The 15,447-nt window shown below is 45.6% G+C and overlaps 1 protein-coding gene and 1 long non-coding RNA gene across 6 annotated transcripts in view; one reads left to right on the top strand and one right to left on the bottom strand.

The window, feature by feature from the left end:
* The window catches only part of LOC147017118 (unconventional myosin-Ie-like), a 139,690-nt gene that overhangs the window by 14,799 nt on the left and 109,444 nt on the right, over positions 1-15,447 (top strand). Inside the window, exon 1 of one of the 5 annotated variants that reach the window (XM_085846512.1) lies at positions 9,885-10,040. The exons of 1 other annotated variant lie outside the window; for it this stretch is intronic. In XM_085846512.1, the coding sequence (XP_085702638.1) occupies positions 10,038-10,040 (3 nt within the window). In that variant the 5' untranslated portion in view covers positions 9,885-10,037. Of the gene's footprint in view, positions 1-9,884; positions 10,041-11,640; positions 11,806-11,939; positions 12,024-13,392; positions 13,512-15,447 lie in introns of those variants that run through there. 3 more of the 5 variants (XM_085846507.1, XM_085846508.1, XM_085846509.1) reach the window with 3 other exon arrangements.
* LOC147017119 (uncharacterized) lies at positions 8,958-11,655 on the bottom strand. The gene is made up of 2 exons (XR_015049353.1): positions 11,522-11,655; positions 8,958-11,252 (listed from the first exon to the last, which is right to left on the bottom strand). It is a non-coding gene; the product is annotated as an uncharacterized LOC147017119 (long non-coding RNA).

The raw sequence follows: 15,447 nt of genomic DNA, 5'->3' as shown, positions 1-15,447 counted from the left end.
CGGCGGCCGATACACTTTCTGGGAAAGTTTTCATCAAGCCACTGACGAACATAACGTACATAATGAGGTGGAGCTCCATCATGCTGGAAATAACAGTCCTGATCTTGTACCCTTGGCCAAAAGAAGGTTTGCAGCATATCCAGGTAAATTTCTGCAGTGACAGATCCCTCAAAGAAAAAGGGTCCAATTATCCCTAATGGAGATATGGCTGCCCAAACTGTCACTTCAGGTAAATTTACCTCCTTCTCAACTGTCACTCTTGGGTTATTCGCAGCCCAGTAGACACAATTGCGTCTGTTAATTGTGCCATTAAGCTTAAAACATGCCTTATCTGACCACCAGATGTTGTCTGGCATTGTGTCCTCTTCGTGAAGTTTATCCAAGAACTCTTCGCAAAGTTGAAGACGGCGGTCGTCATCTCCATCATGAAGGGCATGCGGTACGTGTGGAATGTAAGGTTTCCATTTTTTCTGGTGAAGAATACGGATAACACTTGATTGGCTCACTTCCAACTCTGCAGATAAACGGTGAGTTGACTTTTGCCGACTTTGTTCCAGTCTTCTGATGGCTTCTTCAGCCTTACCTACATTCGTTGCCGTTTTCGGATGACCGGACTTCTTTGCAGTGGCTACCGACCCTGTTGCTTAAAATTTCTCGACAATCAATCATATGTTTCTTTCCTAAGGTGGGTTAATATCGAATTCTTGTGCCAAACGGCATGCCGCCATCGTTGGTTGTTCATTACATTTGTAGTAATGTTTCACGGCCACAATGCGTTGATTCATTGAAAGGTAATTCATGGTTCAATTTGGTGCAAATTCAGCAACTTTCCAAACTCGCGGCAAACCATTCAACCAGAAAGCATGTGATGCAATTCAGTGCAAATTCAGTAACTTTCCAAACTCGCAGCAATAACCTGCAAAACAAAATCAAAAATAAATAAATTACGAAAATTATTAATAATCTGCAAGACAATTATTAACAACATGACTTCCCAGAAAGAATCTGACAGCCGAAAAAACAGAAATCAGGCGCTACTTTTGACTTACCATATATATGTATGTATATATATATATATATATATATATATATATATATATATATATATATGTATATATGTATGTATATACATCTATATATGTAGATATATATATATATATATATATATATATATATATGTATATATATATACACATATGTATATGTGTTTGTATATGTATATTATATATATATATATATATATATATATATATATATATGTAGATATATACACATATGTATATGTATATGTGTTTGTATATGTATATGTATATGATATATGTATATGTTTATGTATATATATATATGTATATATATGTATATATATATATGTATATATATATTGTTGCGGATTCGCGCCCGCCGGCGTGCGGACGGCCACGTAACTCGAATCGCGGCACGTCGCCCACGGACGGACAATCCCGTCGTGACCCTCTCGGACTAACGCTGGGAACTAGTCACGGGTGGGCCTTTCGGCCTCACCACGATCGTGCCAATCGTCCCCCCGCGTGGGATAGGGTTGCTCGCCAAATTCGACCTACCTAAGTACCCACACGGAGGGTAGACCGGGCGATCGCACCTCGCCGCAGGTCGACTTTGGACACGGGCCACTTTAAGCGACCCGTTCCGTACTATCGGGATAACCGAGCGGTGTTATCGTCAACCCCGACGGTTCGATTAATTATCGGGCGTTTTAGCCCACGACCAACCCTTTACGTGAAGTAAGATGGAGATTCAATAAAGGAAAAGACGAAGCGAAACGGGAAAAACAGTTCAACATAAAGCACATTTATTTCGCGATGGCACACGGAAAGCACACATATCCAATTACACCAAAAGCAAATGTAAAAGAAGAAGAAACACACAATAATACACAAAAAGCAAATGTAAAAGCAAAACACAATGCAGATCTAACCGACTACCGAGCACACGGCAACACTTATACAGTTTTACTTCACAGACGGCGCCGACAACACATATACTCAAAGCAAAAGAAAAAGGGACCACCCTCCACTATGAGGGGGCAGACGGCCTGGGGCCGAGACCGCGTTGGGCCTACCCGTCTGATGATGAGCCGCAAAATGGCGGTGGCGCCCCGACTCCGCGGGCCTCGCGGACAGTGTCTGGAATGGGGTGGGAACGGGGCCCCCTTCTCGCACTATCTCAGCGCGGGGGGAAACAGGAGGGGGTTGTTGATGCTCGGGGGAAGGAGGATATCTCCCTGGCTCGGGTCCCGCGACGAGCGTCTCCACCACGACCTCAGTCGCGTCTCCGGCCTCTCCTCTCCGCAGCTCCCCGACTCCGACACGAGCACCCCCTCGACTGCCTTCGCCGCTGCCACCTCTCCAACTCTCCACAGCTCCGTCCAACCGCCTTCTCCGACTCCTCTCTTGACTGGCTCTTCCCAACTCAACTCCGAACTCCACTTGACTGACTACTACTGCTTCTTCTTCTTCTTCTTCCCAACTCAACTCCGAACTCCACTTGACTGACTCAACTACAAGCGAACGCGGCCCTTTATAGCCCCTGTGGCTTCGCTCCTTCACCTTCGACCCTTTACCTCCGACCCTTCACCTCTAACTGGCTCCCCATTGGACCGAGGAAAAGTGGACGTGAATGCTTTTTGATCCACGAATCTGCATATAGCGACCACACTCCGACGCACCTGGAGGCGGGGCCAAATCGCCCCACGCTCGCCGATAGGACGGAACAGAAGTGGACGTGAGTCGTTTTTGATCCGTTTTCTTCGGAAAGGCTGTGCCTCTGCACCCGCTGCTCGGTGCGCGCCCTGCACGAGTCCAGTATCGGTGCCCACAAGCGGCGCGGGAATGACGGTGATGCGATGGTTGCGAGGGCGAGTTGTGATGGTAAAGGTCGTGGCTGTGGTTGTGAAGCGGCGTTGCGGTTGGTGGTTGTTGTGTGATGGCTGTTGAGACGTGGTTGGTGGTGGTAGTAATGGCGGCTGGTCCAAAATAAAGATAGTAAAAGAAAAACGGCTATCTAGAGGGGTCGCAGCCCGAATGAATGACATTTATTCCCTCGAAACAACGGGTTTGGGCCTAACTACACATATACTTACAGAGATATCTCACCTAAGGGACCTGAATGGTGGTTTGCGAATTTCGTCAACCACAACAATATGTATATATATATTGTTACGGATTCGCGCCCGCCGGCGTGCTGACGGCCACGTAACTCGAATCGCGGCACGTCGCCCACCGGACGGACAATCCAGTCGTGACCCTCTCGGACTAACGCCGGGAACCAGTCACGGGTGGACCTTTCGGTCTCACCGCGATCGAGCCAATCGGCCCCCGCGTGGGATAGGGTTGCTCGCCAAATTCGACCTACCTAAGTACCCACACGGAGGGTAGATCGGGCGATCGCACCTCGCCGCAGGTCGACTTCGGACACGGGCCACTTAAGCGACCCGTTCCGTACTATCGGGATAACCGAGCGGTGTTATTCGTCGACCTCGACGGTTCGATTAATTATCGGGCGTATTCAGCCCACGACCAACCCTTTACGTGAAGTAAGATGGAGATTCAATAAAGGAAAAGACGAAGCGAAACGGGAAAAACAGTTCAACATAAAGCACATTTATTTCGCGATGGCACACGTAAAGCACACATATACAATTACACCAAAAGCAAATGTAAAAGAAGAAGAAACACACAATAATACACAAAAAGCAAATGTAAAAGCAAAACACAATGCAGATCTAACCGACTACCGAGCACACGGCAACACTTATACAGTTTTACTTCACAGACGGCGCCGACAACACATATACTCAAAGCAAAAGAAAAAGGGACCACCCTCCACTATGAGGGGGCAGACGGCCTGGGGCCGAGACCGCGTTGGGCCTACCCGTCTGATGATGAGCCGCAAAATGGCGGTGGCGCCCCGACTCCGCGGACCTCGCGGACAGTGTCTGGAATGGGGTGGGAACGGGGCCCCCTTCTCGCACTATCTCAGCGCGGGGGGAAACAGGAGGGGGTTGTTGATGCTCGGGGGAAGGAGGATATCTCCCTGGCTCGGGTCCCGCGACGAGCGTCTCCACCACAACCTCAGTCGCGTCACCGGCCTCTCCTCTCCGCAGCTCCCCGACTCCGACACGAGCACCCCCTCGACTGCCTTCGCCGCCGCCACCTCTCCAACTCTCCACAGCTCCGTCCAACCGCCTTCTCCGACTCCTCTCTTGACTGGCTCTTCCCAACTCAACTCCGAACTCCACTTGACTGACTACTACTGCTTCTTCTTCTTCTTCTTCCCAACTCAACTCCGAACTCCACTTGACTGACTCAACTACGAGCGAACGCGGCTCTTTATAGCCCCCGTGGCTTCGCTCCTTCACCTTCGACCCTTTACCTCCGACCCTTCACCTCTAACTGGCTCCCCATTGGACCGAGGAAAAGTGGACGTGAATGCTTTTTGATCCACGAATCTGCATATAGTGACCACACTCCGACGCACCTGGAGGCGGGGCCAAATTGCCCCACGCTCGCCGATAGGACGGAACAGAAGTGGGCGTGAGTCGTTTTTGATCCGTTTTCTTCGGAAAGGCTGTGCCTCTGCACCCGCTGCTCGGTGCGCGCCCTGCACGAGTCCAGTATCGGTGCCCACAAGCGGCGCGGGAATGACGGTGATGCGATGGTTGCGAGGGCGAGTTGTGACGGTAAAGGTCGTGGCTGTGGTTGTGAAGCGGCGTTGCGGTTGGTGGTTGTTGTGTGATGGCTGTTGAGACGTGGTTGGTGGTGGTAGTAATGGCGGCTGGTCCAAAATAAAGATAGTAAAAGAAAAACGGCTTTCTAGAGGGGTCGCAGCCCGAATGAATGACATTTATTCCCTCGAAACAACGGGTTTGGGCCTAACTACACATATACTTACAGAGATATCTCACCTAAGGGACCTGAATGGTGGTTTGCGAATTTCGTCAACCACAACAATATGTATGTATATTGTTACGGATTCGCGCCCGCCGGCGTGCTGACGGCCACGTAACTCGAATCGCGGCACGTCGCCCACCGGACGGACAATCCAGTCGTGACCCTCTCGGACTAACGCCGGGAACCAGTCACGGGTGGACCTTTCGGTCTCACCGCGATCGAGCCAATCGGCCCCCGCGTGGGATAGGGTTGCTCGCCAAATTCGACCTACCTAAGTACCCACACGGAGGGTAGACCGGGCGATCGCACCTCGCCGCAGGTCGACTTCGGACACGGGCCACTTAAGCGACCCGTTCCGTACTATCGGGATAACCGAGCGGTGTTATTCGTCGACCTCGACGGTTCGATTAATTATCGGGCGTATTCAGCCCACTACCAACCCTTTACGTGAAGCAAGATGAGGATTCAATGAAAGAAATGACGAAGCGAAGCGGGAAACAGTTCAACACAAAGCACATTTATTCGCGATGAACGGAAAGCACACATATTCAATTCCACCAAATGCACATAGAAAAGGAAAAGAAACACAATGCAATTTTACACAAAAAGCAAATGCGACAATGCAGATCTAATACCGATTACGCGAGCACACGGCAACACTTATACAATTCTACTTCACAGACGGCGCCGACAACACATACCCAAAACCAAGAAAAAGAACACCCTCAAGGATGAGGCGGGCCTGAGGCCGAGACCGGGTCGGGCCTACCCGTCTGGTGATGAGACGCGGAGCGGCGATGGTGCCTCAACTCCGCGGGCCTCGCGGGCAGTGTCTGGTAGGGAGTGGGAAAGGGGCCCCCTTGGTCGCACTATCTCAGCGCGGGGGGAAACAGGACGGGGTTGCTGATGCTCGGGGGAAAGGAGGATTTTTACTCTGCCTCGAGTCCCGCGACGAGCGTCTCCACCTCGACCAGGTCGCGCCGTCGGCCTCCCTGGTGTGCAGCTCCCGGCACGACGCGAGCACCCCCTCGTCTGCCTTCGCCGCCTCTCCACAGCTCCTTCCTCTTCGCTCCGACTCCAACGCACACGACGACGACGACGACCAACTCCTTCTTGCTTCTTCTTCCCAACTCCACCGACTGCGAAGTCTTAACTCACTCGACTGACGAACGCGGCCGCGTATATCAGCCCCGTGGCTTCGCCTTTGACCCCCTGCCTTCGACCTTTCACCTCGCTCCCCATTGGCCCGAGAAAAAGTGGGCGTGAATGCATTTTGATCCATGAATTTGCATATAGCGACCGCCCTCCAACGCCCTGGAGGCGGGGCCAAATCGCCCCTCGCTCACCGATTGGACGGAACAAAAGTGGGCGTGTGTCGTTTTTGATCCGTTTTTGGAGCGGAAAATCCGTGGTTTTGTACACGCTGTTCGGCGCGCGCCCTGCACGAGTCCAACACCGGTACCCACAAGCGGCGCAAGAACGGTGGCGATGCGACGGTTGCGAGGTGTGACGGGAAAGGTCGTGGCTGTTGTGGTGAAGCAGCGTTGTGGTGGGTGGTTGATGTTGTGACGACTGTTGAGACGCGGTTGGCGGTGGTAACAATGGCGGTTGGTCCAAAATAAAGATAGTAAAAGAAAAACGGCTATCCTGAAGAGTCGCAGCACGCATAAATGACATGTATTCCCACTGGACCACGGGTTTGGGCCTAACTACACATATACTTACCGAGATATCTCACCTAAGGGACCTGAATGGTGGTTTGCGAATTTGGTAACCACAACAATATATATATATATATATATATATATATATATATATATATATATATGTATATATATGTGTATATGTATATATGTACATGCATATACAGTAGACTAGGCGTAAGTCGTCACCATCGGGACCGAGAAAAAAGTGACGACTTAGACATGTGACGACTTACGCGTATGCGAACATTCATGATGACTGTGGGGTGAAGGATGAAGTAGCGTGTGGCCTGGACACGTACGTGTGAGAGGGCGCAACAATCTCGAAGCCGGCTATTGTACCAAAAGGGAAACACAATCCTCGGGGCATTGGTGGGGGTTCATTGGTTAGTTGGAAAGTGATCAAGCAAAGATGGAATTCATGAATCACTTTATCAAAAGTAAAGATAATGAACAACTGTAAGACAACTCGTGTACCATCGGTGATGGTATATGACCATCGACAAATGTGGAATGAATGGCTGTTAGAATTCATTCATTGGAATGAATGTACAATGAGTTTTCATATGGAATGAAAACTCATATTCCATCGACAAATGTGGAATGAATGGCTGTTAGAATTCATTCATTGGAATGAAAATTCGTATACCATCGACAAATTACATGACACACAGTCATCGTGATGACTACCACTCAATACTTATGTGAAAGTGAGTGTGGTGATGCACAAAACAAGCCAATATAAAACCATGATCGGACTTCAACACTAAGCTCGATCGATCCTTTACTTCTTCGCCCGAGACTGCATTGCGCAGCCTGTCTACCTCTTCAGATGCATGTGGGACGGCACGCTGACTGAGCTGAACGCAGCACAGTTATAAATAGCCCGTGCATCACGATTCCATGAAATCGGGCTTCTCACGAGGCAGCAGTTCCGTGTGACGAGTTAGGCGTGGTAATTTACTTGAGTTTCCATTACGCGGGAACGGACAACATCTGACGACTTAGACGAAGTGACGACTTAGAGATGACGACTTACAGACTTTATTCAAAGTCTGTAAGTCGATTTAACATTGGATAAATTTGGGACTTTTTGACGCTGCCGACTTAGGCGAAGTGACGAGTTACACGCTGCCGACTTACGCTTAGTCTGCTGTATATATATCACCCTGAAATACCGGAATACATACACCAGACGCACCTCCTGACTGTTATGGTGAGCATCGTCACGGATTATGTCTCACACGGTGAAACCGCATAATCCGCAAAGAACAACCATCCATCTGCCACCCAGACGGTTGTTCCCGCTAATGCAAACCATTCAACCAGAAGGCACGTGATGCAATTGGTGGGAAAATCGAAACATGTGGAGTGTGACGACCACTCCCCCGATCACCATTGGACATCGTCCTACACCAAAGCATCACCTCCAACTCAGAGGCCTCAACCCGTCGACTCTGTGAAAAAGACAAAGATTACTTGGTCAACATTAGTTTAACATCAAGCAGAGCCACCGATCTGGATTTCGAGCTTGTTTGCCCTCATCAGAATGGCATACCGATAAATATCTAACCAATGATGACCACATTCGTAGAGCTATGTCCAATGGAGATTGGGGGAGTGCTCGTCACATTCCACATGTTTCGAGATATACATATACATATATATACATATACATATATATATATATATATTCACATATACACATACATATATATATATATATATATATATTCACATATACATATATATATATATATATATATATATTCACATATACACATATATATATATATATATTCACATATACACATATATATATATATATATATATATATAGATATATGCATATACATATATATATATAGTCACATGCACGTGTGTATATATATACAGATATATATATAGATATATATATATGCATTCACATATATATATATATATATATATATATATATATATATATATATATATATATATATATATATATATATATATATATTCACATCTATATGCTGTTTCAGAAGAAACGCTGCAGTAAAAACTTAGCAGCTGTTGTGAAAAAAGACTTGTTTCTCAGCAAAAAGTATTTATTATGAAATACAACAAAGACTTGGTGGGTATCTCACAGAGGTGAGTCAATGATAGTTGCAAGTCAACAAACATACATTTTTAATTTAAGAGGAACAAACACATGAAACGTATTTCGTATAGTGCACTGCTACTTTTGAAACACCCTGTATTTGTACATACTGTTATATATATGCTGTCATATATATATATATATATATATATATATATATATATATATATATATATATATATATATTTGTGTTTGTGTGTGTGTGTGTGTGTGTGTGTGTGTGTGTGTGTGTGTGTGTGTGTGTGTGTGTGTGTGTGTGTGTGTGTGTGTGTGAACCCTTAATTGTATCACGTGAAGAGAATGTTGTCAAGGTGAAGAATATTATCTGGAGTGACCAGAAGTCCATGCTCACCATTTAGCTGATTTGACGTGTCACACAGCAACGCAGAAAACAAGAAATGTTGGCCATGGAACATTGTCTGCAAGATTGGTTCCTGCTAACCAAAATGCTGACATTGCAACAGAAGAGGCAAAAATCGCAAATCTTTCAACAAATTGAGCAGAGATATTAATGATGGTGATCGGTAAATGCTTGACACTAAGTTTGTATCTCAGGATGAAGTGTGCATTCATCCTTTTCATGTAGAAGTCAAACACTAACACCCCTGTTCGTTAAAATCTCAATTTATACATCTCTGATGCTTCGAACACGAACTTTTAGAGTGCCCTGGTCCTTAGAATGTTCAACTTGCATGTCTGGTGCCTTTAACGCAAACCTACATTGCTGGTGTACAGCATTTGAGCATTTCTTGGGATAGTTAAGGCACAAGTGCTGAACCTGGAAACGTTTAAACAATTGCAGACAAGGGACTTTCTCAGAAACAGTTGCTTCCACCGTTCCCTGACCACTTGGTGATTTTTCCAGAAGTTTAGTAGGCCTTTAGACACAAGTCCATGTACTGGTACCCGCTTGGCTTGGCTATTCCTTCAGCACTCATTGTGACCAATACCGATGCCTCTCTCTCTCTTGCAAATAACTTCTCTTTTTGATTGCAGTTCCTCCTGCTGGGACTTCCGCAAAATACCTCATGCTGGGAGTGGTAGCTGCAGGTTCAGAGAGAGAGAGAGAGAGAGAGAGAGAGAGAGAGAGAGAGAGAGAGAGAGAGAGAGAGAGAGAGAGAGAGACAGAGACAGAGAGAGAGAGAGAGAGAGAGAGAGAGAGAGAGAGAGAGAGAGAGAGAGAGAGAGAGAGAGAGAGAGAGAGAGAGAGAGAGAGAGAGAGAGAGTGCAAAGCCCCAAGCACCGAGCTGGACAGCAGAAGCCATGGTAAGTCTTTTTGAGCCATGTATGGCATACTGATCGAGTGCTATTCAGCCAGGTAAATCGTTGTAATCTGCATGGAATATGGTCATTAATAGAAATGAGGCATTGTAAATTATGGTCGGCTGTGCAGTAATGAAATCGCAAATCAGTAAATTGGAGTGTTCATGGGAAAAATAATGGGGGACACGGTAAATTGTAATGATCCATGGTAAATCATGGTGATTGTTGTAAGTCAGGGATTCTGCAAACCATGGTACACCACAAAGCTTGTACGATTAGAATGTGCATACAGATTCATGCATTATAAATGAGTAAAACAATCGTAATTTGTGTGGATTCTCAAATTTTAATGACGTCATTGAAATCAAAGTGTCTGATTACAGGTGTCTGTTCATTTTTAGCTCACCTTGACTTTAGTTGGGTTAACATATGTGACCCAGCAGTGTCCATAGGTAAGTAAGTCAGTTAGTTAGTGAGTCAGTTATTGAGTCAGAGAGTGAGTCAGTCAGTCAGTTAGTCAGGGTGTGTTACATGTGTACGGGAATATTCTACTAAGTTGGGATGGCCACCTCCAACTTAAAGTTGCCCCTCCCCCCCCCACCCTTGCTGCTTCGGTTTGGACCAAGGGTGGGTGTTTCTCATTCTTGTAATTACCCATTCTTTAGAAGGACATTTATCAGAGACAATGGACAAGCCGGCAAAGTAGAGGGTTACGTATGAACCGCGATCCGAAAATCCTGAGCTTATGGTTGAGATTGGTCTATCTGGCGACGAAGATTCAAGAGTATATATTCTCTGTCAGTCTGTATCTCTTCTGCATGCATGTCACTACCACTGATACAGTGTCTCCCTGCTGATTAGAGAAGAATTTTAGAATTTCACCAGGGTGCTGGCTTACTTTGGTTTACTTATTATGATAGGTCCTGTATATGTTCGTTAAGACCCACATTTGAATGCAAGCAGTTGTGGCAGCCAAGTTTACAAACGGAAACACTGAGAAAAAAAACATGAACATAAATCTTGTATAACCGCGGACTTCCATAATGGTCTGGACACAACAGATGCCGCAGGTCTGTGGAAACAACTATCAGAAAGATAGTGGGAGTGAAGAAAGTTGATAAAATATGAATGGATGAACTGACCGAAGGAGAAGACTGATTGGAGGATGAGCTTGGCGGAGGGATTGATAAAGAGGTGGCTGAGGTGGGCTTGGCACTTGGTGTGGATGGAGGAAGAGAGAATGGCAAAGAAAGCAAAGGGGTTGAGGGAGCAAGGAGGGAGGAAAAGAGATACACCTCAGATGAGATGGGAAAAATTTGTGAGGAGGGATGTAGGTAAGGTGGGGCAACAAGTTAAATGTGGTGCAGAACACCCTGTCACTATTACACACTATGGTCTAACCAATGGAAAGAGACCATCAGGCAGTTTGGCAAGCAGTTTATGAAGGATTAGTAAAAAGCATGTATATACAAGGTAAACAGTACCGGGCGTAGTGGTGTGCGCCTGAAATCCGGCTACTCGGAGGCTTTGGTTGGAGGATCGCTTGTGGACGGGAGCTCTGCACTGGGCCACGCTATGAGAGGGTGTAGGGCAGCCCGGAGTCATGGTGAAACCCAATCCTTATCCCTGTGTCGTAAGAGGCGACCAGGGTTGCGTCAGGAAGGGCATCTGGTGTAAAACCTGTGCCAAATCAGTATGTGAATCATTACGGATGATCCGCTGTGGCGACCCCGAACGGGAGCAGCCGAAAGATGAACAACAATACAAGGTAAACAGTGTCACAAAAGAAAGCTTTTACCCCAAAAGAAAGCACGTAAGCCCACTTAGTCATTAAACTTATCACAATTCCCCCACACACAGGTGCTTCAATCACTCCAAGGGAAACGAGATAAGAAAGAGCGATAGACAGAGAAAGAGATGAGGTCGTGGCATAGGGTCGGCCTCTCGCTCATCCGATGCAACCTGGTGCCCTCACGTTGGTCCCTGGTGAGGAGGGTGTATGGGATATGTTCACCCAGCAGGATTAAAACCACAACAGTGTTTAGTTTGATCTCTTCAGTTATGAACAAAAAGAGTAAATTTGGAAAAATTTGTTTCTCCATAATTCGTACTTCATCTAAATGCGGTATTATTAGTTGGAGGTGAACACCTATGGAGGTCACTGTACATATCTCGCAATCTGTTCTGGAACATAAATTTTCTCGTCCTTATTTATAACCAAAAGCATTCTTGTCACTCCATCCTCAACCATTGCTCTGTACATTTGTTACATTCTATTTTTCACATGAAGAAAAACACACGATTTGACATGTGGCTGCACTTGAGCCAAATAAAGGCAACTATTTTGTCTGCAGTCATGCTGCGGAAGATCCCGTTGTACATTTGTGCTCGTTTAGTGCTTTAACACAGCACTCGAGAAACATTCCAAATTCCATGCATGGTTTGAACAGAAAGGCTGTCTGCAATGCCTGATTTTGGGGTAATCAGTGCAGAAATTTTTTGTCAATCGGTACATTTTTTTTTTCTTTCTTCAATTGCCAACACAGTTTAAATACCACGTCGATGGAGATGCTTTGAATACAATTGCAATTCACTTGTACATTGTGGTTGACTGTATGTGATTGCTTGGTCTTCAAAGATCATTGAACGTTGTACCCGAGTGCAGCTTTCAGTACAGCTAATTACTTCTTATCGATGAAAAGCACCTTAAGATATTCCATTAGTGGTGCAGGTAACCACAGGTGCCAGAAATTAACCAAACATACAGGTGCCTCTGGTGGTCACAGTTGAGCTTCCTGGAGACTGTGTTGAAACAAAATGGTTCAAAGCTGTTTCCTTCCTCATTTTCATCCTCATTTGCCAAGTTGGCTGTGCAATTTCCTCTTTTAACTTGCTTATGTTCAACTCGCGCTCCAGGGGAGAGCTTTGCACCGATCGTCATTCGGACACGGAAAGGTCCATTCCAAGTTGTAAATCTCGAAAGACATCTGCCACATTTAAAATTGTACTTCACACAAACTCAGTTCAACCTCTATCCGAGATATATCCGAGGAAAACATTTTTTTCTTGTGCATTGCCTGAGGAAGGGTGTTGGGGTGGGGGGGGGGGGTGGTTCAGCATCATGGAGTATGTCATCTCTCAGGAGAGCTCAAGCCTTCGGTCCTATTTTCAGGGTTTTTTTTCTGCAGTACAACTCATATGGACACTAACAATTGATTAAATGGGATTAACCAGATAATTGTTTTGGAGTAAGAATCTTGTTCTTGTTTCTGCAACTCATGTGAAAGTGAACGAATAGCTGCTCACGTGATACATGTGAAAGCTTCTTCATGAGCCTCTGCTTTTACTTCCACTCCTCCAATCTAGCTTTCTCTGCTCTCTAAGTCCTCTGAAGCGCCTCGGCTCCTCCAGGACACACATATTCTACGAGTACCCTCTGCCCCCGCCCCACATGGTTAAACTCCCAGCATCCAGGTTTGTCACCCACCTCCACTCCTCTATTCCTCTCTTCTCACATTTATAGAACCACCTTTCGGGAAGGCGGTTCAATTGTGCTCTTCCCTCCAAGGCTTTAGCGAGTGGCACATCACCATCTCATGTCATCCCCCATCCTTGTTCTTTTCTACCCCCGTGAACCATAACCCGACCCTCTTATTTGCAGTTCACTGCGTTTCCTTTCTTCCTCTCTTTCCACTTCTGTTGTTTTCTTGTTCCATTGCTTGTTGTATCTTCCTGCAGCCTCACTGTAACTACCTTGCCTTCTTAACCTCCATCACCTTGCTCTTCCATGCACCTACATTTTGTCTATACTATAAAAGGAGCCATGTGTGTGTGTGTGTCAACATGTGTGTGCATGTGAAGTCGACCCATTGGTTGGACAGTTCACCTGACTCCACCCACAATTTTGATAGTACAGCCACCAATTTAGGAACCCTTTTGAACCCTTTGGAATGTACTCTTTAGAACTGTTTAGCATTGACCGTTTAGATTTTAGAATATGGGGGTGGGAATGCTCACTTGCTTTTAGGAGTAGTAGTAGGTTGAGAGTAAAGATGAGACAGCTTTGGAAGGGGAATGTTGAGGCTTTGGGGAAAATGGGGGTGGGGGGTTGAGGACTTTTGGTTGGTGGTGGGTTTGAAAGCTTGAATGTGGGGAGGGATTGATGTCTTGGGATTGAGAGGGGAAGGGTGAGACTTTTTCTTGACAAGTTGTCAGAATTGCATGTGTAACTTTACTTACAGTAAAAATGTAATTGTCAGGGGATCACCCTGTGGGTGGCGTGCTAGCTTATATAAAAGTAGGAAATACCATTTCCAATTATCATTCACACCATTGAATGAATGAATTGTGTTGCTTTTTAAGTACTGCATATTGGTTCCTTGAATAATTCATTGGTTTCACAAGTAGAGATCAATTATTTTACTTCCACGTGAAATGTCCACAAGCGTATGAGAAGTGCAGAAGTCATAAATTGACTAACAGGAACGTTATCATCAGATTTTTTTTCTTTTCCGTTGCTGTTTATCATGCTTCTTCTAAAGTACAGTGCATTCAATCTGTGTAATTTTGGGAAGTTCAACGTGAACTCATCTGTTTTGCAATTCCATAATCGTGCTTGCTTGTGTGCTGTGGGTAATAGTAATAGTCAAACCTGGTTTTGGAATTCATTATTTTATTTTTTTACATTTTTATTTTATTGTCATTTATTTTAATGACACTTAGTCATTATTTTATTTTTTTAATAATTATCATTTGAACATGCTGAAACAAATATAACCATCATTTTAATTTTTTTGTCTGGCTGTGATGAAGAGAAGGCATTTGGTGGGACCTGTACTTCAGTCGCATGGTGGCCCAGGATGCTGGGAGACTTTTGTGTACTTTTCCTGAATTACAGACATTGGTAGCCAAAATGAAAAAAAAATCAGCACGTTATTTGGGATTGATATCGAGCATCGGTTCCCAGCATCGTCAGCCATATGCTCAGTTGGGAACAACAAGCAGGACACAATGTTGAGGGTTACAGTGTTGTGTGGTCAAATTTAAAATTTGCAGCATTTATTGGAGTAAGTTGGGACAAGTCAACAAAGGTGGTGCAAGCCCCCGACTCTCTGTCCCTACACCAAAATCCCTGCACCAAAATGTAGCTGTGTCCAATGAGCTGATTGCCATGATAATTGGGGTAACACCGGTCAACAAGCGTATTATGAGACTGAGGATTCGTCACTCCTTGCGTGTTGTTTCCCTGGTCTCTGTATATGCTCTGACTGAGGTGAGTGATCTCACCGTGAAGGAGGAATTATATACAGGATCTGAGTCTGTGGTTCATCAGTGCCACAGGTAAGATACTCCTCTCGTCTTGGGGGATTTCAATTCATCAACTGGAACTGATAGGGATGGGATCCAGGTT

The sequence above is a fragment of the Eptatretus burgeri genome, chromosome 11 (genome assembly GCF_056783735.1).
Source record: "Eptatretus burgeri isolate ZD-2024b chromosome 11, Ebu_testis_v1, whole genome shotgun sequence".
NCBI classification, from domain to species: domain Eukaryota; kingdom Metazoa; phylum Chordata; class Myxini; order Myxiniformes; family Myxinidae; genus Eptatretus; species Eptatretus burgeri.
The sequence above is the reverse complement of the archived record's forward strand: the minus strand, read 5'-3'. Positions and strand labels throughout refer to the sequence as shown.